This window comes from Dama dama, chromosome 21, assembly GCF_033118175.1.
Source record: "Dama dama isolate Ldn47 chromosome 21, ASM3311817v1, whole genome shotgun sequence".
Classification (NCBI taxonomy): domain Eukaryota; kingdom Metazoa; phylum Chordata; class Mammalia; order Artiodactyla; family Cervidae; genus Dama; species Dama dama.
In genome coordinates this window covers 33,400,359-33,424,618 of record NC_083701.1, presented here as the reverse complement: position 1 = coordinate 33,424,618, position 24,260 = coordinate 33,400,359, and the positions used below count along the sequence as shown (strand labels likewise).

The window sequence follows — 24,260 nt, the reverse complement described above, 5'->3', positions numbered from 1 at the left end:
AAAAATCCCATAAGATAAAATGTAGGCCAGCATTTTTCAAGCTGAGCTGGCAGGGTTTGGATGAGGACTAATCCAAATGACTAGGGTAAATGTGGAGTAAACAGTGAGGAAGACTGCATCACTTAAGCTGCTTATGGTGACCATGACCTAGCACAGGTAATGAGATTTGCTCTGGTCTCTGTATGTTACACTCAGCAAACTGATGTCCAATTTATTATGAACACTTTGAGCTTTTATACTACCTTTTATTTTTTTAATTGAGTTTTTCCTAGTAATGATAGAATAAACACAAAATTCAGGATTATGGCATGATTGTATAGAAATTTACTAAAAGAACCAAAGCTGCCTTAAAGGGAAGACCATCAAACATAATTTTGGTCAAAGGAGCAGAACTAGTGAATAAACTAGAGGTTGATCCCATGGCTGTCTAAATCTCCTGAAATAATTTTAAATTTTGTGATTTTTTTTCCCTTTTAAATCTACCTATTGACTTGCTATGTAGATCTCTAATCATCCTGAAATCTTATAATCAAAGAGAGGTAGAAGAAATATTCAAAAGGAAAAGACTGGGACTTCCCAGGTGGTCCAGTGGTTAAGAGTCCGTGCTTCTAATGGAGGGGGTGAGGGTCTGATCCCTGATGGGGAAACTAAAATCTCACATTCCTTGTGGCACCACCCCCCCAAAAAAAAAGGAGAAGACCAATCAAATAAAGGGTTTATACTAGTATTGGCTTGATCCATGATTTAGGAAGTGTTCTTTGATTAGTTGAGTAAAACACTCTAGAGGGAGCTTCTCCGATGGCTCAGTGGTAAAGAATCTGCCTACCAATGCAAGCGATATGGGTTTGATCTCTGATCTGGAATGATCCCACATGCCACAGGGCAGCTAAGTCACTGCACCACAACTATTGAGCCAGAGCTCTAGAGCCCTAGAGCCGCAACTACTGAGCCCACGTCCACAATGACTCAAGTCCGAGAGCCCTAGAGCCTGTGCTCTGCAACACGAGAAGCCACCTCAATGAGAAGCCCATGCCCCTCAACTAGAGTGTGACCCCCACTCACCACAACTAGAGAAAAGCCCACACACCAGTGAAGACCCCCACAGCCAAAAGTAAATAAATAAAATTATTAAAAAAGTCGTGAGGTATGCATAGCTGGTGTCTGACACCTGTTCTCATAATGATTTCAAATATTTTCTACTGCTGCAGCTCCTCTACTAGTATTTTTTCCATTCTATTAAACACTTTGAAGTCTAAAAGTTAGTTTTGCCACTTACTCCATGGCAAAACCAGGCCTGATCTGATAGGTGCTGGTTTTAAAATCACACTTTTCTTGTGAATATTCTTTCATTTTGTTGAAGAAACAATAGCATGACTGATTTTGGAGCATCATTCCAGACTCTGCTGGGGAAGTCACATAATATCCAGTATCACTCTCCATTTACTTTTGTAAAATGTGGAGAAGTCTTCGTTCCAAGGCACATCCAGCCTCAGGGGTTTGCACTGAGGGCTTGTGGATCTGAGTTCATGTTTTTGCCTAACACAGACAGCCTTGATTAATTATAGTTGCACGAAAGCAGATGCAGTTGCCAGTGACTAGGAATGTCTATGAAGCTAATAGTTTCTTTTAGGTCAGTGGCTGCATACGACTTAATCATGATAATCATATGGCATAAAGAAAAAGCTAGCTATGTGAAGCAAATCTGTATTAGGGTTCTCTAGAGAAACAGAACTAATAGGGTATATATAGGATATATAATAGGATATAGGATATATATAGAACTAATAGGCTATACATATGTATATAAGATTTAGGTAAGAATTGACTTACGTGATTATAGAGGCCAAGAAGTCCCATAGTCTGCTCTCTGCAAGCTAGAGAACCAGGAAAGCTGGGGGTGACCTTCAGTTCAAGTTCAAAAGTCTGAGAATTGAGGGGCTTCTGATGTAAGTCCTAAAGTCTGAAGGCCTGAGAATTGAGAACTCGGATGTCTGAGGGCAAGGGAAGGTGGACATCTTAGCTCAAGAAGAGAGAGAGAATTTGCCTTTCCTCTGCCTTTTAGTCCTAATCCAGGGCCTTATAGGATTGGATGATGCTCACACACTTTGGTGAAGGTGAATGTCTTCACTCAGTCTATATTTTTAACTAAAAAAATTTTTTAAGTACATGTTTTTATTTAGTTATTTATTTGGCTGCACCGGGTCTTGGTTGCAGCATGCAGGACCTTCGTTGTGGCATGCAGGATCTAGTTCCCTGACCAGGGATGGAACCTGGGCCCCCTGCCTTGGGAGCACAAAGTCTCAGCCCCTGGACCACCAGAAAAGTTCCCTGCTCAGTCTATTGATACAAATGCTAATCTATTAAGTACAGCCTCACAGACACACCCAGAAATAGTTTCCCCAGTTGTCTGGGCATCCTTGAACCCAGTTAACTTGACACATAAATCATTGCACCTTCCAGTGGGGTAAGATGATATGTCAATTTAGGGCATGTATAGATCTAAATTTTGATTGATCAGAAATGTATCAGAAGTTAGAGTAAGGTTACTTTTCATAAGAGGATGAGATGGTTGGATGGCATCATCAACTCAATGGACATGAAGTTTGAGCATACTCTGGGAAATGGTGAAGGACAGGGAACTCTGGCATGCTGCAGTCTGTGGGGTAGCAGAGAGTCAGACACGACTGAGCAACTGAACAAGAGCAACAGTTCTTCATAAGAAGAGGTTGATGTGTTGTTGTGCTGGATGCCATGAGCTGAAATGATGGAAGGCTCTTCTGATTTCATACTTTGGGTGTTGCTGTGGGCATCTGGCCACATTAATGGGGAGAAAATAAGGACAAATCTGTGGTGCAGAGCCACTCAACTCTGGGTCACCAAAGGGTTTTATGCCTTCTCCCAAGGAGGCAGCTTTGCAAATGCAACTTACTAACATTTTAATGGGCTTCCTGGGTGGCTCAGTGGTAAAGAATTTGATTGCCAATTCAGAAGACTCAGGAGACAGAGGTTGGATCCTTGGGCTGGGAAGATACCCTGGAAGAGGAAATGGCAACCCATGCCAGTATTTTTGCCTGGGAAATCCCATGGACAGAGGAGCTTCGTGGGCTACAGTCCATGGAATTGCAAAAGAGTCAGACACGACCTGGCGACTAAAACACAACAACATTTTATTTTTTCCAAACTTTAAACTTTTTATTTTGTCTTGGTCTATAGCTGATGGTGGCGCTAGTAGTAAAGAACCTGCCTGCCAATGCAGGGACCTAAGAGGTGTGGGTTTAATCCCTGGGTTGGGAAGATCCCCTGGAGGAGGGCGTGGCGACCCACTCCAGGATTCTTGCCTGGAGAATCCCATGGACAGAGGAGCCTGGTGGGCTACAGTCCCTACGATTGCAAAGAGTCGGACACGGCTAAAGTGACATAACACATAGCCAATTAAGAATGAACAACAAAATTTTAAAGGAATCTTCACTTTTAGTTTTGAAATCATGAACAGTCAAAGAAATGGATCCTTAACTCTTTACTGTATTCTTGGACTGAATAGCCGTTTAGTTGAGGTTGTCAAGCCTTTTACTTAATTTCTTTTAGGCTATTTAAGTAGTTAAAGTATTCACTAATTCAGGTATTTCTCCCAAATATTTGATAGAATTGCCATTTCCCTCAATTATCTAGATACTTCTAAGCAAGATAATTGTTTTAATGAATAAGATAAAAAAATTGTTTGGCCACGCTGTGCAGCGTGTGGGGTCTAGTTCCCTGACCAGGGATCGAACCCATGCTCCCTGTATTGAAAGTGGAGAGTCTTAACTACTGGACAGCCAGTAAGTCCTCAAGATCATTTTTCGAGTAGTTTCACATTGCCAGATATATGTCTTAAGCTCTCCATTTCTTTTCCATTTCTGGTTTGTGTGTGTGTGTGCACACGTGAGTATATTGGCTAAATTATGAAAAGAGTCTACTTTGTTGAGGAGAATCAGTAATTAATTGTTTTAAGGTTTCTTACCAATTAATAACATTACCAAAACTTCATTAACTGAGCTGCAAAGATGCATGATATTTATGAAAACTGGGTGTATAATATTAATTAAATGTTGTCATTTAAGCACTGAAGATCACTATGCACAGCTCAGAATTATGATTTATTAAAATGCTCTAGGAATTATCTGGGTTCCTGCCCCCCACCCCCCGCCCCGCCTCAGCATATTTACATATTAGTGAAACATCCTGAAAGCAGTTGAAAACTGAGGAATGGATGGGTCATGATGTTTATAAGATAGTGGTAAATCTGTATCATTGAGAATGGGCTGAAATATAAAAAAGGGTTGCCACATATAAAATGATGTTATTTATTCAGGCCATCCCTGATACAAAATGCAGAACTCTTTTTTTTTTTAAAGTTCTACCAGTTTATTGCTACCAACCCATCTCCTTCCACCCTTGTGCACACATGCTCAATCATGTAACCCCATGGACTGCAGCCCGCCAGGCTCCTCTGTCCATGGACTTTTCCAGGCAAGAATACTGGAGTGGGTTGCCATTTCCTTCTCCAAAAATGCAGAACTCTTAAGAAGAGTATGAAAGAATTAGAACTCAAAGCATTTTTGATGATCACCGTTGACATTTTTATCTGCTAGTTTCTTTGGTATTTTTAGAAGTATATTAACTTCTCATTTTGAACTATTAAATATTACATAATAGCTGTATGATCTCCAGTCAGGTCTAAAAATTCATGCTCTGTAAGTGGTGATTTTACTCTAGAAATGTTCTTGCATGCTTGCTAAGTTGCCTCAGTTGTGTCTGACTCTTTGTGACCCCATGGACTGTAGCCCACCAGGCTCCTCTGTCCACAGGAGTCTCCAGGCAAGAATACTGGTGTGGGCTGCCATTTCCTTCTCCAGAAGTGTCCTTGAGAGCTTGATAAAGTGTATGAATAAATTGGAAAATTTAACGTAATAAATTCATGAAAACATCTCAAAGATAGCTTTGCTCTGAAAATTATAATAGCTCCTATGATAATTCAGGATTTTCTTTTTAAAGCCTAGGACTTTGTATTGATATTTCTTTTTTCTTATTTGACTATTGTATAAAATCAATATCTTTCTGCCAGGAGAACACTGTAAGGATGGGTTAATTTTATTTATTTATATATTTATTAAAAAAATTTTTTTTTAATGCTTTGATCTTGGTATTTGTTGAGTGTTAAGAGTGATTTCAGTGGTGGTTTCATTTAAATCATGTGGGAGGCCATTTGGTGCAGTGTATGTGGTCCTTGGAGTCAGACAGTCTGGCTGAAATCTGCTGCTTGCTAGTTTTGTGACTTGGGTATATCCCTTACCATTTCAAAGGTCAGACTCCTTCTGTAAAGCAGAAACTAATTAAACTTATTTTTAAGATATTTGTTGGGATGATTATTGTGTTTAAAAATCAAGGAGGAGGCACTTAACAAGTGTTAGTTTTCTTCCACTTTTTTCCCCTTAAGTCTTCTCTTAGTTTTTATTGGGACCACTTCATTGTGCTTATGTCTTATGCTGCCAGTTATCTTTTCTCGTGCATTTTGCTCCTGACAAGAAGAGTTCTGCACAATTTTTTTTTTCAGGAAGGGGCATGGTTCTTTTTATAATTTATATTTAACACCAGACATTTCATACAATATAACTTCAACAAGTAGCTACCAATTGATTAATGATTAAGGAATAACGTGTTTTGGTGTAATTGACTATGCTGATGATCTGATAACCAGATATGACTATTCCATACTTGAAGACTTTGGAAATAATAACATACACTTAACACTAAAGTGATACTGAATATAACATCATCATCCTTTGGTAGCTCTGAATATACTTTAAAATCTTGTATTGCTCAGAATTGTAATTTTAACCATGAAGTTGAATATAATTATAGAAGTACTAATAATGATAATTTTACAGCTGACATTGACTGAACCCTTAGTAAGTGTTTAGAGTTTTGTGTCATTACCTCACTTATCCCCTCACGAACTCTTGGAAGTAGATAAGTTATGATCCCCTATTTATAGATGAGGAAACTTGTCTAAAGATTAAGTATCTTTTCTAAGATCACAGTCAGCCTGTGACAGAGACCTACACAGACAGCTAATGCTGAAGCTGATGGTCTTACCAACCACTTGAATATTGAATCATAATTGTCTTCTTATAACCGCACTGAACATTGCTTCTTATTTTAACACAAAATGCCTGATGTTAGATTGGTCATTTCCCATATTTCTTTCTCATAAAAGTAGCCTGTAAACCAACATCCCAATGAAAATTTATTACTGTAAGTTATATAGTGTTGTATGAGGAAGAAGCACAAAAAGCTTAGGCATAGTAACTTAGTAAAAGTGTTTATTGATAAATTATCTTCTTTGTTGTTAGATAACAAAGAGTCAGGGATTATTGTCTTTTAATTGGGATGAATTTATTCTATTCCTTCATTAAAGAGGTGGTTACAAAGTAAAATACATAAAATTAGGACAATAATAGCATTTAATTTATAAGGTTGCTGTGAAGATGAAGTGAGAAGATACCTACAAAGGGTTTAGCACACTATCTTACACATAATAAATGCCCAGTGTTATCTTTTGGTAATAGTTCTCTTGTCAATGACTGTAGACTTTGACTATAAACCTTTCTCTAAATATAAGAATAAGCTTTATAGTGAGCCCTAGTGTAAGCAGTCTTACTGTGATAGAACCAATTCTTGTGGATTGATGTGGGTGGGTGGTAACATTGAAGGTGTCGTAAAAAGTTTATTTCAGACGAATGTCTATAAAATTCAGTGGATGGCCCTGATGATGCCTATGAGGGTAGGGGCCTTTGTACATGAGATGATTTCACTTATGTCTTAGCGTTTCTCTAGACTTGGATCCTTCTTGGGAGAATCATGTTTCTTCGAGTGCCTGGACGGCAAACAGGAGTTGTGTCATACCTATGGCTGTTTACCTGGAAGGTGTTTTTTGGCAGTGACCTACCCATCCCTGGGAGGTAAATTTAATCTGCTCTTAACAGCTGGTGTGCTCTTCTGAGTCTTTACTGTAATTACCCAAGTAAATGTCATACCACATATTTGGAAGGTATTTTTCAGATAATGTATGTTTCTCTGTCATCCTTATGGCAGCCAATTAGGAATGAAACTGGAGATGGAAATCTAAATAGTGAGTTTCTTTTTCCTTTAGATGGCTTCTAAAACTCCTGCTACTAACAGTTCCAAAAATATTTTGAGATTTTCAGCTCTAGTGGGATTAATTTGTTCAATAGTAGGAAATTATATTCTCTTTTTTTTTGGCTGCACAGTGCAGCTTGTAGGATATTAGTTCCCTGACCAGGGATTGAACCGACACCCTTGGTAGTGAAAGCGCAGAGTCCTAACCAGTGGGCCACCAGGGAATTCTCCTATATACTTCTTATAATTAAACTCTTGTTGCTTTTTTTTGTATTTTGGAGATGTATCCATAAACGGAGAGAAGATAGGCTTTAGTTTCAGATGGAGCCAAGTTCTCATTTTGACTCTAGCACTTATTTCATTTTGACTCTAGCTCTTATTAATTGCTGATCTTAACTGCTTGAGGACTCAGCTGCCTCATCTGTAAAATGGGAATGAATATCATTTCCGCCCCCCCCCCCCGCCCCTCAAAGTTGTTAGTGTTGAATGGATGGAAGATGGAAAGTGCCTAGTGTAGTTTCTGGAAGATAGGTATTCTGTTTTCACAGTTCAACTGAAATATTCCTTGGGGTTTGTGTTCTTAGAAATTGAATCTTTGAGAAATTGCCAATTCTGGAAAGATGGACTTTACAAATGAAATGGGCCTTTGTTGCTGCACACGGGCTTTCTCTAGTTGCGGCAAGCCACGGCTGCTCTCTCGTGGGGCTGCTCTCTCGTGGCCTGCGGGCCTCTCGTGGTGGTGGCTGCTCTTGTTGCGGAGAGCAGGCTCTCGTGTGCTTGGGCTTCGGTAGTTGTAGCACATGCGCTTGGTAGTTGTGATGCCTGGGCTCCGTTGCTGCATGGCATGTGGGATTGTCCCAGACCAGGGATTGAACTGGTGCCCCTTGTGTTGTGGGGTGGATTCTTAGCCACTGGACCACCAGGAAAGCCCCAGGGAAGCATTTTTAAAGGAAAGGTGAGGGAGGGATATGGCAGGATATGTGATCGACTTGAGCACAATTCTGTAGTTGATGGTAGTTGATGGCTCACAGTCATCAAGTAGTTAATTTCTTCCATTTGGTGGGAATATTAGCATCTGTAAAACAACAGTTTTCCTGGCCCAACTGCTATTTTTGTCATTACAAGTTCACATCCATTTAATTCTTGAGCCAGACTTTGGAGGCCTGGGAGACTATAGCTTAAAAAAAAAAAACAATACAAAGAGAGATCATCATAGGGCATGGTGGTGGTGGGGAGGGGTGTCTGTCCTGGGAGGGCCTTAAAGGTTACTTATCAGTTCTGTTTAGGTCTTCTTTAATTTTAGCAATGTTTTTAAATTTTCAACGTACAGGTGTTGCACATATTTTATTGAATTTATTTCTAAGTATTTTTTGATTCTGCCGTAAATGGTTACTTTCTGATGGTATGGAAAAACCCAAATGAACCTTTTGGCCAACCCAGTACTTTCAAAAATATTTCTAAAAGAAGATAGTGAATTTCAACTAGCTACAGCTCACTATGATTGTGAGGGAAAAATACTCGGGATCTACTTAAAGCCCTTTCCCTCATCTTCTCATCTGTGACCTAAGATGTTCTCTGGATGTCTTAGCAAAGTGATAGACTCTCCCTTGACGGCTGTGGCAGCTGTTCTTTTGCTCTCAGGCCTGTGTCAAGATAACTGAATCACTTAAAAGAAAAAAAAAAATCACTGCTCAAAATAACCGAGATCAAAAGTTTCTTATCTGTCTGTGCTTGTGAGTGGAAGCATGAGTGAGGGGATATTTTCCTTTGACCTGATGCTCTGATGCTACAAAGTACCTTGGCTAATTTTCAAGAAACTGCAAGTTGAATTTCAGTTGGTGTCACTGCTGCCATGTGGCAGTCTAGTGTGGCTTGATTTTCATGTCCTCTTGTTGTATGAGGTAAGTGTTGATGTTAAAAAATATTCCAAACCTAAAAGTTGAGAGTTATATTTTATTCTGTGGAAATTTTTAGGACTCCAAGCCTGGGAGATAGTATCTCAAGAGACCCTGAGATAACTGCTTCGGGGAGGCTGGGGGACAGGGGTCGGAGGGGAAGGAAACAGGTTATACAGAAATTTGCAACAAAGGGCAGGTAGTCTGAACGTCACAAGTATCTTTGTGAATTAAAACCAGATATCCCAAGTTAAGGAATTTAGCACTTTTCTGTGTATGGGAAGAGGCAAGAGTCTGGACTCACTGAAATCATTCCTTTCATATGCATCTCAGCTACAAGGTTGGTATCCTTTGTTTCTCACATTCTGAGCTCCCTTGGGGCTCACCATTGGGAATGGCTGCAGCCTGATGGCTGTAGGATCGCAGGTATTCTCCTTCCCCAAGTGCCCTGTGTTGTTCAGTTGCTAAGTCATGTCCTACTCTTTGCGACCCCATGAACTGTGGCATGCCAGGCTTCCTTGTCCTTCACTATCTCTCAGAGTTTATTCAAAGTCATGTTCTTTGAGTCGATGATGCAATCTTCCATCTCATCCTCTGTCACCCTCTTCTCCTGCCCTCAATATTTCCCAGCATCAGAGTCTTTTCCAGTGAGTTGGCTCTTTTCATCAGGTGTTCCAGCTCGCATTGGAGGGCTGGAATTGCTGATGACTGTGACATCCTTGTTTATATTGTTATGGCAGGAAATATTTCATTTTTTAGTAGTAACTGTGCCTCCAAACGTATTCAAGAGGGCAACCTCCTGTCATTATGTCCCAAATGAGTTTGATGGTTATTGGAGGACCTTAGGCAGGTGTGCAAAATGCTCTGTGTGGGAGCATTCTGGGTGCGATCCCAGGTCCTGAGACTGAGCCTAAATTTTACATGTAACCTAAACCCTTATCAGCATTGGTTTCCAGCAGCTTGTAGGGTTTTGACTGGGCCTCTTGGTTTTCCACGTCCAGTGAGGCTCATGGTGAGGAGTTCTAGAGTATTTTCTTGGGATTTAGGGTGTTGGGGAGCAAAACTTACCACTTCAAACATCTCTTTGGCCTGTGGATTGTTTTGAGCTGAAAATAATCAAGGCCCAAAAGACTCAGGAAGAACATTTGACCTTCCCCTAACTGCCTAAAGAATGTGGATATAGGACCTGTTCTAGGAGGGGAGCCATTGCCTCCTATAAATAAACTACAGTAGTAAGAAAACTTTCTTAAGATGTGAGAAATAAAAAGTAATGAATAATTTTTTAAAAAAACTTTAAAGTTAATTAAAAAATAAAACCCTGATGAAAAATATTTTAAAGATAAAATGCATTAAAAAAATAAAGATCAAAAAGTAAAAGAGTTAATGATGTGAAAGAGATACTAGATTATAATAAAGGTTAAGTCTACAGGAGAAGCATTAAAAATGTGAAGATAAATGGGATTAAAAATAGAAGTTAATGGACTTTTACATAAAAAGCGTAAGCGATTACAGAATAGGGTAAAAAGTAATTTAAGGAGATCAAAATGGAGGATCTGAAGATAACAAAACTGGTGAACAGATAAGTGAAGGAAAGATGGCTGAAAGCAGGCGAGGTGACAGTCCTTAAGTTATTGCTGATCAGCCTTCCCCAAGAGTGGTGGTGGTGGTGGTTTAGCCACCAAGTATTGTCAGACTCTTGCAGCCCCAGGGACTGTAGCCTGCTGGGCTCCTCTGTCCGTGGAATTCCCGAGGAGTGGTCCTGGTCAAACGTGCTGTGATGTCCAAGGTCAAGGTGAAAGCTAGTTCCTTCCACTGAAGGGGGGTGGCTCTTTCCCATCAGGTGTGACTTCTTAAGTCCCCAAAAGTACATGGCTCAGTTTGGTTTGTGGGTTGGGGTTATAATCCTCAGGCTATGACTGTCTGGTTTTGTGCAACATATGCAGTAACAAAGTTCCAAATTGTTCTTATGATCTTAGAGCTATAACCCCAGTCAGACTCTTGTGATAGGGAAACACTGACATCAGGAAGGGATTATTTGTTGTTATTGTTGTTTTTAGAATTAAAAAACATGTATTTATTTTTCTGTGGCATGTAGGATCTTCATTTATTTTAATGCAGAATTGTTATTTGCAGTATGCAAACTCTTAGTTGCGGCCTGAGGGGTCTATTTCTCTGACCCAGGATTGAACCTGGGCGTTTGGAGTGTGGAGTCCTAGCCACTGGACCGCCAGAGAGAAGTCCTGGGAAGGGATTATTAAGTGAAGTATGTCACAGCCACGTGGTGACACACCATTTAGCTGTAACAAACATTCTTGAGAAATATTTATTGACATAGGAAATATCTGAGGTATTATGTGAAAAACATTATGGAACAATAGGTCCTGTATAACTGCAGCTACTTAAAAAGTTTATACAGCTATGAATAATATAACACAATTGACACCATTATGTGGATGGTAGCAATTGTGGAAGATTTTTAAAAAACAGTAATTTTTTGTGCTCTTGAGGGCTTTCTCTGCAGTGAATCCATGCTATATTCTGAATCATTAGAAAAACCCTAAGAGTTATTGAAGAACAACAGATAGAGACGTGTGCTTGGCGCTTCCCTGGGAGCTCAGCTGGTAAAGAATCCTCCTGCAATGCAAGACTCTGGTTTGATTCCTGGGTTGGGAAGATCCCCTCGAGAAGGGAGAGGCCACCCATTCCAGCATTCTTGGGCTTCCCTCGTGGCTCAGATAGTAAAGAATCTGCCTGCAATGCGGGAGACCTGAGTTCGATCCCTGGGTTGGGAAGATCCCCTTGGGGAGAGCATGGCAACCCATTCAAGTATTCTTACCTGGAGAATCCCCCTGGACAGAGGAACCTGGCGGGCTATAGTCCATGGGGTTGCAAAGAGTCGGACCTGACTGAGCAACGAAGCACAACACAGCACAGACGTGTGCTCAGCTTTAGAAGTTGTTCTTTGCTGCCCTTCTGTGAGGAAAGAGAGGTCTAGATATTCCCTCTTCCCACTCCCATCTGTCCAACAAGGGATAGTGATTCCAGAAAAGGTCCTTTTTTTTTAAAGGTACTATAACGTTGTTAAGTATGCCTTCTGTTAAAAAATGTATGTTTGATATATACAAGATTAATGTTTATTAGAGAATGAATAGGTCATCTTTCAGCACACAAAAAATACAATGTACTATTTCTTCAGTGTTTATTATATGCCCTGGGCTTCCTTTGTGGCTCAACTGGTAAAGAATGGACTAGTTAATTCTGGACTGGGTAATTCCATGGACTAGTCCATGGGATTGCAAAGAGTCATACATGACTGAACGACTTTCACTTTCACTTTCATTATATGCTGTGCACTTTATGTGCATAATCTTATTTAACATCTTTTTCTGCCCCCCCTGAGGAAAGTGGAGGATAAATAAATAACTTTTGCTCTTGCACAGAAGCAGGGGGAAAGTAGAGGTCTAACCTGAGGCAGTTTAACTCCAGGATCATGTTCCCACCACCGGACTGACTTCAGTGCTTCCTGTGTGAATTATTTTGTGTTTTAGATCTTGGAGAAATTTTAGAAATGCATAGTTCTTGCTGACTCCCTCTAGGAGCATCCAACCTAGTTGGAAAGATAAAGAAGTGAGGCGTAGCAGTAATACACACCTGTTCCGGTGGCAGCACTAGGTAGTTGTTGATGTGACATCCAAGGACAGATATTTCTGGGGCTTCCAGAGGTCAGAGGGAAGGAGCCGGGCTTTGATAGAGAGTGTAAGCACATGAGGGCCAGAGAGCTATAGTTGAGTGTTAGTCGCTCAGTTATGCCCCATTCCCTGTGACCCCATGGACCGTAGCCCTCCAGGCTCCTCTGCTCATGGAATTCTCCAGGCAGGAATACTGGAATGGGTAGCCATTCCTTCCTCCAGGGATCAAACCTGGGTCTTCTGCATTGCAGGTGGATTCTTTACAGTCTGACCCACCAGGGAAGTCAAGCAATAAATATCATGTTCTGGAAAAAAGGACTAGGGAGTGACCATGCAGCCAGCACCAGGTGAGCAGAGATTCTGGGGACAGATCAAGTCTGAGGGGGCGCTGCTGGAAGACATCAATGCACAACTGGGCAATATGAGATGAAGACAGAGTCAGGAGAGAAATAATACCCAAACTATAGGAGACAGGTTAGGGGTCAGGTGAGGACAGAACTGGTAGATGAGCAGTGAAGAGATGGTAAGAGAAGAGAGGAACAGTATCATGACTTCAGGTGGTTCAGTATCTAAGTCCGTGACCAGTGAACAACTGATGGAGAAACTCTACGTGTTGGTAAGAAAGGGAGGAAGCTGATCCAGACCAAGGAGAAGCCAGAGGCATAGGATAGGGAGCAAGGGACATAGTCATTCTTTAGCCATCATATTGTTCTAAAATACAGTGTTTTAATGGGAAATTTGAGGTTTAGCGAGGCCAATAGATTAGGAGACAATTACCTTTGAGAAGATAGTTTTCTACTCACAGTTACCAAGAAGGGGTGCACACGGGACTTCTCTAGTGGTCCAGTGGCTAAGACTCTGCTTTCCCAAGGCAAAGGTCCTGAGTTCCATCCCTAGTTGGGGAACTAAATTTTGCATGCTGGAACAAAGAGTTTGAATGCTTCAACTAAAGATTCATTGTGCTGCAACGAAGATCAAAGATCCTGAATGTCACAGCTAAGACTCAGCGCAGCCAAGTAAATAAACATTTAAAGAAAGAAGGTGTGCACATGATGCCATAGGAACTGCATGAGGAAGCACCAGGGTCAGTTACAGGTACAGAGAGGGAAGGATTGTGAGCTAGAGCCTTGATTTTGGTTTCCCCATAGAAGAATGAGTTAGGCAAGGTAAGCAGGTGTAGGATTGACTAGTGTGAATAATTTCAGAGGGCTCTGGGGTGTGGGCGCTGTCTGTCCCTAGTTGTCTGGTATCTGAAGCAATTTTCCAGGTAAGTGATGATGGCGGCTTGGACCAGGGTGGAGGTAGGGAGCTGCATGTTAGAACTGATTTGATGGTAGAACCAGCAGGATTTACTAATATAGATTCCAGCTGTGAGACAGAGACTAATGGGCCACGTACACAGTATTTTACTGAAAAGTACACTGGGGGTGGGGCTTCCCAGGTGGTGCTAGTGGTAAAGAATCCAACTGGACAGAGGAGCCTGGTGGGGTATGGTCCATGGGCCTGTAAAGAGTCAAACACAACTGACTGAGCACATCTCGGGGTTATGTGCTTCATGCGTCTTACTGAATGGCTAGAGTGATTTATTTACTAAATGGGATCATGTCAGTAAGTTATATGTACATATATACTTTTAGTGATATATATTTATAAATATATAAAAAGATACATCTATGTATACCATATAGATATTTTATGATATGTATTAATAGTAAAGCAGAATATAGTCATATAGTTTTATGTGGAGTATATATATGTAATTCTGAGGTTTTTTTCAGTCTTTTTTCAATTTATAAAATAACGACATGTTTCATCATATACAAATTTGTATATAAAGTATATGCACATTGCAATTTAATAAAATAGATCATAATTTGAATGCATTATAAGAATTCTTTGAAGGATCTCCATATTTACTTTTTTAAATTCAGTAGTGTTTTATTTCCTTTAAAAATTTTGATTGGAGTACAGTTGCTTTACAGTGTTGTTAGTTTCCACTGTACACAAAGTGAATCAGTTATACGGTACATATACCCCCTCATTTTTGGGTTCCTTCCCATCTGGGTCACCACAGAGCACTGAGTAGAATTCCCTGTGCTATACAGTAGATTCTCATTAGTTACCTATTTACGCTTAGTATTGATGTGTATTTCTGTTAATGAGAGTGATTCCATTGGACTTAACATTGTTGGCTATATAATTAAAGTGGATTTTTCTGATTCTATAGGTGAATTTTAAAAATCTTGATCTATGTTTCGTAAAGAATTAGGGTTTCTTGGTGAACATATTTAATTGATTTTCCATTCACTGCTGATCGAATGGTCATGCCAGCATAGAGTCTGCACATGGCTTCTTGGCACTTCAAGATGCTGCACTCAAGTGCCCCAGGCATCAACAGTGTGGCGGAAATACTCTTTCCCCCCGTCTGTGTTTGTAAGACAGTCTCTTTCATGGCAGAAGAACTGTTTCAGGGAGATGATTCATGTCACATTTTGTCCTCATTACAGTTTTGAGTTGTAAATGGCGCTGATTTGCCTGGAGGTGTAAACATAAATTTTATCTTCATATGCTTATGGGAATACCTGAATCAGAAAAAGTACTTGCTATTCTTGAGTTCTGTTTTAGGCTATAAACAGAGAGGTTAACAAGATATTTATCAAAATTCTAATTTTATTTTATGAAAAGCATACTTCCAAAAGAATGCCAATTACTTTCCTCTGTGCCTCCATTCTCCATTTCCAAACACAGATGGAGAAGTCTAAGAGCCTAATGTCTTATTGTTACAAGCAGATGATGCCGTAAGATACATAAACACTGTGCTTTTCTCTTTTGAAATGGTGAGAAAAGTGTGAGCAGGTGTTAAATTACCATCTGTAGTTATGAGTGACAGGAAGTATAAGATTATTCAATGCTTATTTAGGTGCAGCTGATAAAGTCAGGATTTTGATTAGTTCAAATTTGCTTTCTGGTAAATAGGGACTATTTAAAGGCTATGATAGATCACTTATTTATTCTTTGGTGAAAATGCATGATAGCAACAGAAAGGAGAAGCATGTGTCACCTGAGTTTGTGATCATGCCTTGTACACAGGAGTATCTTAAAGGTGTTTATTGATTTGTCCCCAAATAACTGATTTCAGCAGGGTAAACACATGTTTGGAGTGTGGCTAGATTCTTCTGTGACTTTCAAGGAATTTCATATTCTATCTCAAAATTTTTAAACTGGCAATATTTATTTATTTTTGAACATTTATGTATTGATGTATTGGCTGCAGGGAGAGGCATGTGAAATCTTAGTTCTCCAACCAGGGATCAAACTCATACCACCTGCAATGGGAGTCTTAACCACTCGACTGCCAGGAAAGTCTGCAGCAATATATTATTTTTTATAAATTTCAATAACAGCAGTGGAAACAATATAAAGACTTGACAATGTATTTGTTTTCATTATTATTATTTTGCTATTACCCCATTTTGGTGACCACATGTTTTTGGACAGAATGATGTTTCTGATCTACTGACAGTAACCTCCTCTCCCCCTTTAGATGTGCTTTGAAATTTTTTCTAATTCAACTGTGGGTTAGTGCTTTCTGACCTTCTCACTCATGCATTTAAGGAGATTTATTAACCTTTAGGTAAGATTCCTCAATTAACAATAAACCAAATGCATTGTGAGGCGTTCTTTGATTCTAAAGTGGTGACTTGAAAACATTAGTGGTTTGAGGGTGCTTGATTAAGCAGCTTTACCAGTTCAACTGAATCCAACTTCATGGCAAAATTGGTTTTCAGTTCCCTCAGCCCGTTAGAATATTCTAGCTGGGATCAGTGACATTCCTTTTTTCCCTCTTTTCTTGAGACTACTTTGATAGCCTGTCTTGATTATCCAGTAAACTACCTCAATAACTAGCCCAGGTCTGTACTTTCAGAAGCAACCAAAGAAGTTCTGATGTACTAAGAGGACGACAGGCAACAGTTAAATAAAGGACATAGTTTAAAGCCCAAATGTCAACATAGATGCTCTAAAGTTCTCTGTTTTGGGAAATTGTTAACTGGATTTAACTGTGACATAAACATGGTATGACTGAAATTGGACAACTGCTGAAAGAAATAGCATGAGGTTATATTTCACATTTCCCTTTCTGTCTTCCCAGCCATCATGTATGTCATGGGAGCACTCGGTCCTGCAGTGGGATATTTACTAGGTGGACTTCTTATTGGTTTTTATGTTGATCCCAGAAATCCTGTTCACCTTAACCAGGATGATCCTCGTTTCATTGGGAACTGGTAAGAATTGTTTACTGCATCTTTCATTTCACTTGGTATTATGATAGTTAGAGTCATAGTCCCCTTGTAGTTAAAATAAGAATTTCCCCAATGGGAAGATGAAAAATAGCTCAGTGTCACCTAGAAGGTGGTAGTAAGCAGGATAATAATCTCCAAAGATATCTTTGTCCTAATTCCCAGATTTATGAATTTACCTTTACATGGCAATGGGGACTTTTGCTGATGGAAGTTTAGGAACTTCAGATGGGGAGATTATCTGGGATGATCCAAGTGGGCCCAGTATAATCACAAGGGTCTTTATGAGGGAAGGAGAGGGGCAGGAGGGTCGGAGTGAGAGAAGGAGTTGTGATGACTGAAGCAGAGGTTGGAGTGATATGCTTTGACGATGAGCAGAGGACCACAAGCCAAGGAATGCAGGTCGACTGCAGAAGTTCGGAAGATCAAGGAAGTAGGTTCCTCAGTAGAACCTCCAGAAGGAATGCAGCCATGCCCATCTTTTATTGACACTTCTGCCCTCCAGGGGTTACAGCTTCCCAGGTGGTACTAGTGGTGAAGAACCCACCTGCCAATGCAGGAGACTTAAGAGACGCGGTTTGATCCTGACTCGAGAGCTCTCAGATGATGCATTTGTGTTGTCTTAAGCCACGCAGTGTGTGGGGATTTGTTATCACAGCAATAGGAAACCAACACAGAGGAGTTGGGATCAACAGCTAAATCCACATTCTTTAGGATGAAGATGGCTGTTTTCTTCCTAGCAGAGGGAAGGAAAAGGGGAATGTGGCTGTGTTGGGACTTCCCTGTATACTTGAATTAGAACTTGCATTGTCTTTTCTGGGCCTTTTAAAAGATATTTTCTCCCCACTTATTGTATTTGTGTTTTGCTTTGTCCTCATCCACTGCCCCGAACTCTAACTCTGATTCCATTGTTCCACTCTTAGTGAGTCTTTTCCCTAAGGTATAGTTCATTTCCCTGGATGTGCTGAAGATTAATTACTCTCTCACTTGCACACCTTTTTTGTTTAAATTAATTTTATTGGCATAGAGTTGCTTTGCAGTGTTGTGTTGGTCTCTACCGTATAGCACAGTGAATCAGCCGTACATATACACACCCCCTCCCTTTTGGTCACTTGATAGTCTTTAATTGTCTTGCTAAATACGTAAGCTTTGGATTTTATTTTTATATATTTTTTTTAAAGTTGGTATGCTGTGTTTTCATTTTTATCCAGTTCAAGAATATATTTTTTTCTTTTTTCTTTTTGGCCACTTGACAAGGAGAGATTGAACTCTTGCCTCCTGTAGTGGACACAGGGAGTCTTAACCACTGGACCACCAGAGAAGTCCCTAAGTTTAGAGTTTAGAAAGAGAACCCCAACTTTGGATGATAGGTTACTTATTCATATATATCCAAGGGCTGCATTTGAATTCTTCCCAGTTCTGAACTTGAACATGATATTTCTTCACAATTGCAAGCACTCAGAGTATTGGCATCCCAGATTTATTTAACATGGCTTGGTACTGGGTATACATTGATAAGATATTTTCATTTTAGAATAGAGAATTTCATTATTAGAAACTAGTGTTGAGTAATTACTTCCTAAAGAGTTTCTTAGACTACTTGTGTTCTCTCTGTGTTTCATTTTATAATGAAATTCTTACGATAATAACTTCATAACTTGAGCTATGTGGGAATAATGTTTAACACTATTTTCTAAGTGGTTAATAAATATTAATTAAATTATAGAACACTTGTTATTTTCATAAGTAAATAGTCTTTGAAGGTGGAAGTGTTAAGATCTATAATAGATGAGTCTGTCCTGGTAGAATTTTCAAATCGTACAAAAGGGAGTTCCCTTGTCAGCAGGAGGGGAATAACACAGGAATTTTATGTTCTTGGTCAGCAGTAAAATTTTTGATCTCAGTTATTATTTTCTTTGTAGTTCTGAAATAATTCAGAGGAAGAAATTTTTTTTTCAGAAGAAGAAATTTTTAAAAAAATTCTCAGAAAATTAGATTATTAAAATGTATTTGCGACCATCCCATGTATAATCTGTGTTCTGTATGGATGTCATGAGAAGAGTATGGCAAAAGGGAATAGCTGGAGGGAGAGAAAAAGACGAGGGCCAGATCAGGGGCAGAGAGAAGGCAAGGAAGCAGGTGCTTTAAGATTATAAGTGCTTTATGCTGTTTTTGCTAAGTTTTCCAATATGTATCAACCCAGTTGGTAGCAAAGTGAAGCAACTAAGTGTAGACTCTTGGATTTAAATCCCGGTCTGCCACCTAATAACTGTGTGACCTTAGGGAAGTTACTTAACTCCTCTGAGCCCCAAGGTTTTTTTTTTTTTTTTTAATCCTCAAAATGGAAATAGTTGCAGTACCTACTTCATGCAGTTGTTGTGAGGAATAAATGAGTCTGTGTATGTGGAGCTCTAAGTAGTTCTCCCTACATAATGTGTGCTAGCTATTATTCAGTCTTTTGACTTTAATCTGTGCTCAAGTAGTTTTATTCATTTTAATGGCTCAATATTACTTCTACAAATGTTAAAAGTTGTCCATATAGAAATGTTTTCTTTAAAAATGAGTTTTGTCTGTTGAGTAGCCCCGTTTTTAACAGACTTCTAACCTTGAACAGAGACAGAGTTATGTGATACAACATTAGTTTTTATGATGCCCAATGATGATGGCTTCCCAGGCGACTCTGGTAAAGGACCTGTCTGCCAATGCAGGAAACACAAGAGACACAGATTCGATCCCTGGGTTGGGAAGATCCCCTGAAGAAGGAAATGGCAACCCACTCCAGTATTCTTGCCCTGGAAATCCCATGGACAGACGAGCCTGGAGGGCTACAGTTCATGGGGTGGTGAAAGAGTCGGACGCGACTTAGCAACTAAACAACAGCTCAATAATAATGATAGGTTTTTCGGTAAACATATGCTGGAAGAGAGAAGGAAGGAGTAAGTGAATAATGCTAATATTAATTGGGTGCTCACTATGTGTCAAACATTACATTAAAACCTTTACTGACATTTTTACTGAAGCATTATAACAACCACGTGTCATCACTAAGTGTATGCCCATTTTGCAGATGAGGAAATTGATGGTTGGCAATTTGAACATCTTGCCAGACTTGAACATCTCTCAGACTTTAGTCTGAGAGTCAGTGAGAGCTGGATAAGAAACAGTCCAGAGTGGAGATTTTAGTCAATGTACTTAACTGTGCTCCCTTCATGAAGAGTCTCTGGGTATTGGCTCATGAAAGGGGTCCTAGCTTTTCAATTCTAGCTCTTACTGATGCATCTTTTTCTACTATATAATGCACACTTCCTTACCTTACCCAGCTTTTCTCAAAGTCCTCTTTGGCACCAACTATCATATGTTCATTTCCATGTTACTGGAGACCAGTTTGCTCTGCTTAGAAATGTCCCTAAACCCTTTTTATTATTTTTGTTCATTTACTGCAATTCTTCCCCTTCTTCTGTTATTTACTCTCCATTCGGAGTCCTTTGAGTATCTATAATGTTTGCATATAATTTTAAGTCAGTGGCTCTGGCTGGAGGTGGGGCCCTAAGTACAGATGTAAATAAAAAAACAGTACTAGCTACCATGAAATTATTGTTGTTTGGCAGGCTGTGGGGCTCAGTGGTCAAGAATCCGCCTACCAATGTAGGAGATGCAAGAGACACAGGTTTGATCCCTGGGTTGGGAAGATCCCCTGGAGAACGAAATGGCTATCCACTCCAGTATTCTTTTTTTTTTTTTTTCCACTCCAGTATTCTTGACTGGAGAATCCCATGGACAGAGGAGCCTGGCAGGTTACAGTCCATGGGGTTGCAGAAAGTAGGATGTGACTGAGCAGGAGCATACTGTCTTCTTAATTTTGATGATTCCCCCCAAAGTTATTATTTCCTTCCTTTCAGGTGAGAAAGCCTGTTCAGAGAAGCAAACTAATTTCTCCAGAATCTTAGGGCTAGTGAGTGGTGAAGACTGGATAAAAACCTGGGTCTTCCTGAAGCTATAGCTCAAGAATGGCCCCCTACACTCTGCTGCCTGGCCTCTTCTGGACAGAGTGTGGGAGGTCCAGGGAGCTAAGGAGTTCAGGGGACTTGAATGCAGAGTTTGCAGAAATTGAAGGAAGTTAAAGGCAGGGCTGGGTTAGGATAGACCTTGTATGCAGCCAGGTACAAAAGGGCCAGGTATTTTCATAGCTATGTTCCCTGAAGATAGATGACTCCCTTTTTTAAAAAACCGACCCTCATTCAGTCGGTTTATTTATTTAGGTTATTTATTTAGGAAATGTTTTGAGTACCTAACCTGTGTTAGGCCCTGGGTTCATGATTATATTCTGATTCATTGAGATTGCTGGAAGCCTGCTTTGAGATGGCTTCTCAAAATGAAATCCTTTTCTGATTGTTTTAATATCTTAATTGGATACAACGTTAAGTATCTTTGAAAATAGCACACTGGATTTTTAATGACTGGTTCTAAGAATGATTCTCTCAGCTAAGCTATGACCTTTAGTAGCTGATAACAGCATTTTAATAGAAACACTTGCTTTTCTAAGTAATTAGAAAAAATTTTAATTAATGTTTTTTGGCTGTACCTAGTAGCATGTGGCATTTTAGTTCCCTGACCGGGGATGGAACTCATGACCCCTGTAGTGGAAGCGCAGAGTCTTAACCACTGCACCACCAGAGAAGTCCTGAAACATTTACTTTTTACAAATGAATTTTTGCTTTGCAGTTATCTATATGCTGACTGGGTTGTATTCCACATGAGGGCTTAAAATGCTATTTGCATTCTGATGACAACTGATGGAACGTGTTGATACAGAGGCCAGAATATGAGTGTTTATGAACTTAGAAGTTTTGAGGACAGAGTTTGAAGTTGAGGAATTCTAGTTGGACAATTTGCGACCCTATTAGGCAAGACCAGGGACCTCTCTTTGTTAAGAAAAGATTGAAAGGAGACTGAAAAATTGCCCTTGGGGAATTATGCACGCCAGAAGCCCCAAGCCTTACCACATGCTCTAAACAGGGCTAGAATTTGAGGTCTACTCTGTGTTTGCTTCCTCGTCTCGGCAGCATGGCAACTTCAGATGAGTTTAAAGACAGAATCTCAATTCTATGGAAGCTCAAGTTCTACTTCTCCTAGGAAGCTTTCTGACACGTTGATTTCCCTTCTGAATTTTTATAGCGTTCAAGATCTTCCCAGGGATCGAATCTGGGTCTCCTGCATTACAGGCAGATTCTTTACTGTCTGAGCCCCCAGGGAAGCCCTTCTATACCACGCAATCTAACAATTATGTACATTCTTGCATTGTGGGGGGTTGTTAGGAATTGTTTCTCATATCTTTAGCTCTTTACAAATAAGTTGTAAGTTCTTGAATGTGAAGATAGAGTGTATCTCTCTCTCTTTTTGTTTTTCTGGCCACATGATGAGTCAAGTGCCATATGGGATCTTATCCCTGAGCAGGGATTGAACTGGGAGCACACAGTCTTAACCACTGGACCTCCGGGGAAGGCCCCAGGTGTAAATGCCTTTATCCCTACTCGTTCTTGGTTAAGTTTTGGGAAGCCCGGCTAAGAAGGGTTAATACATTCTTAAGTGCTTGCAGAAAAATATTTGAATGCCATCAGCAATTTGAAAAACATTTCACACCAGATATTTGTCTTTTTTTTTCTTAAAAAAAGTATCTATCAGTTCAGTTCAGTCGCTCACTCATGTCTGACTCTTTGTGACCCCATGAACCGGAGCATGCCAGGCCTCCCTGTGCATTACCAACTCCCGGAGTCCACCCAAACCCATGTCCATCGAATCGGTGATGCCATCCAACCATCTCATCCTCTGTTGTCCCCTTCTCCTCCTGCCCTCAATCTTTGCCAGCATCAGGGTCTTTTCTAATGAGTCAGCTCTTTGCATGAGGTGGCCAAAGTATTGGAGTTTCAGCTTCAACATCAGTCCTTCCAATGAACACCCAGGACTGATCTCCTTTAGGATGGACTGGTTGGATCTCCTTGCAGTCCAAGGGACTCTCAAGAGTCTTCTCCAACACCACAGTTCAAAAGCATCAATTCTTTAGCACTCACCTTTCTTTATAGTCCAACTCTCACATCCATACATAACTATTGGAAAAACCATAGCCTTGACTAGAGGGACCTTTGTTGGCAAAGTAACGTCTCTGTTGCTATCTAGGTTGTTCATAACTTTCCTTTCAAGGAGTAAGCGTCTTTTAATTTCATGGCTGCAGTCATCATCTGCAGTGATTTTGGAGCCCAGAAAAATAAAATCAGCCACTGTTTCCACTGTTTGCCCATCTATCTGCCATGAAGTGATGGGACCGGATGCCATGATCTTTGTTTTCTGAATGTTGAGCTTTAAGCCAACTTTTTCACTCTCCTCTTTCACTTTCATCAAGAGGCTCTTTAGTTCTTCTTCACTTTCTGCCATAAGGGTGGTGTCATCTGCATATCTGAGGTTAGTGATATTTCTCCCGGCAATCTTGATTCCAGCTTGTGCTTCATCCAGCCCAGTGTTTCTCATGATGTACTCTGCATATAAGGTAAATAAGCAGGGTGACAATATACAGCCTTGACGTACTCTTTTTCCTATTTGGAACCAGTCTGTTGTTCCATGTCCAGTTCTAACTGTTGCTTCCTGACCTGCATACAGGTTTCTCAAGAGGCAGGTCATGTGGTCTGGTATTCCCATCTCCAGAATTTTCCACAGTTTATTGTGATCCATACAGTCAAAGGCTTTGGCATAGTTGATAAAGCAGAAATAGATGTTTTTCTGGAACTCTCTTGCTTTTTTGATGATCCAGCAGATGTTGGCAATTTGATCTCTGGTTCCTCTGCCTTTTCTAAAACCAGTTTGAACATCTGGAAGTTCATGGTTCACTTTTGGAAGTTCATGGTATTGCTGAAGCCTGGCTTGGAGAATTTTGAGCATTACTTTACTAGCGTGTGAGATGAGTGCAATTGTGCAGTAATTTGATCATTCTTTGGCATTGCCTTTCTTTGGGATTGGAATGAAAACTGACCTTTTCCAGTCCTGTGGCCACTGCTGAGTTTTCCAAATTTGCTGGCATATTGAGTGCAGCACTTTCACAGCATCATCTTTCAGGATTTGAAACAGCTCAACTGGTATTCCATCACCTCCACTAGCTTTGTTCATAGTGATGCTTCCTAAGGCCCACTTGACTTCACATTCCAGGATGT

At 40.1% G+C, this 24,260-nt stretch overlaps 1 protein-coding gene across 2 annotated transcripts in view; it reads left to right on the top strand.

Moving 5' to 3' along the window:
• Window positions 1-24,260, top strand: part of SLCO5A1 (solute carrier organic anion transporter family member 5A1) — a 150,239-nt gene that overhangs the window by 47,227 nt on the left and 78,752 nt on the right. For both annotated transcript variants that reach the window (XM_061123454.1, XM_061123453.1), the window contains exon 2: window positions 16,914-17,046. In XM_061123454.1, coding sequence (XP_060979437.1) covers window positions 16,914-17,046 — 133 coding nt within the window. The remainder of the gene's footprint in view (window positions 1-16,913; window positions 17,047-24,260) is intronic.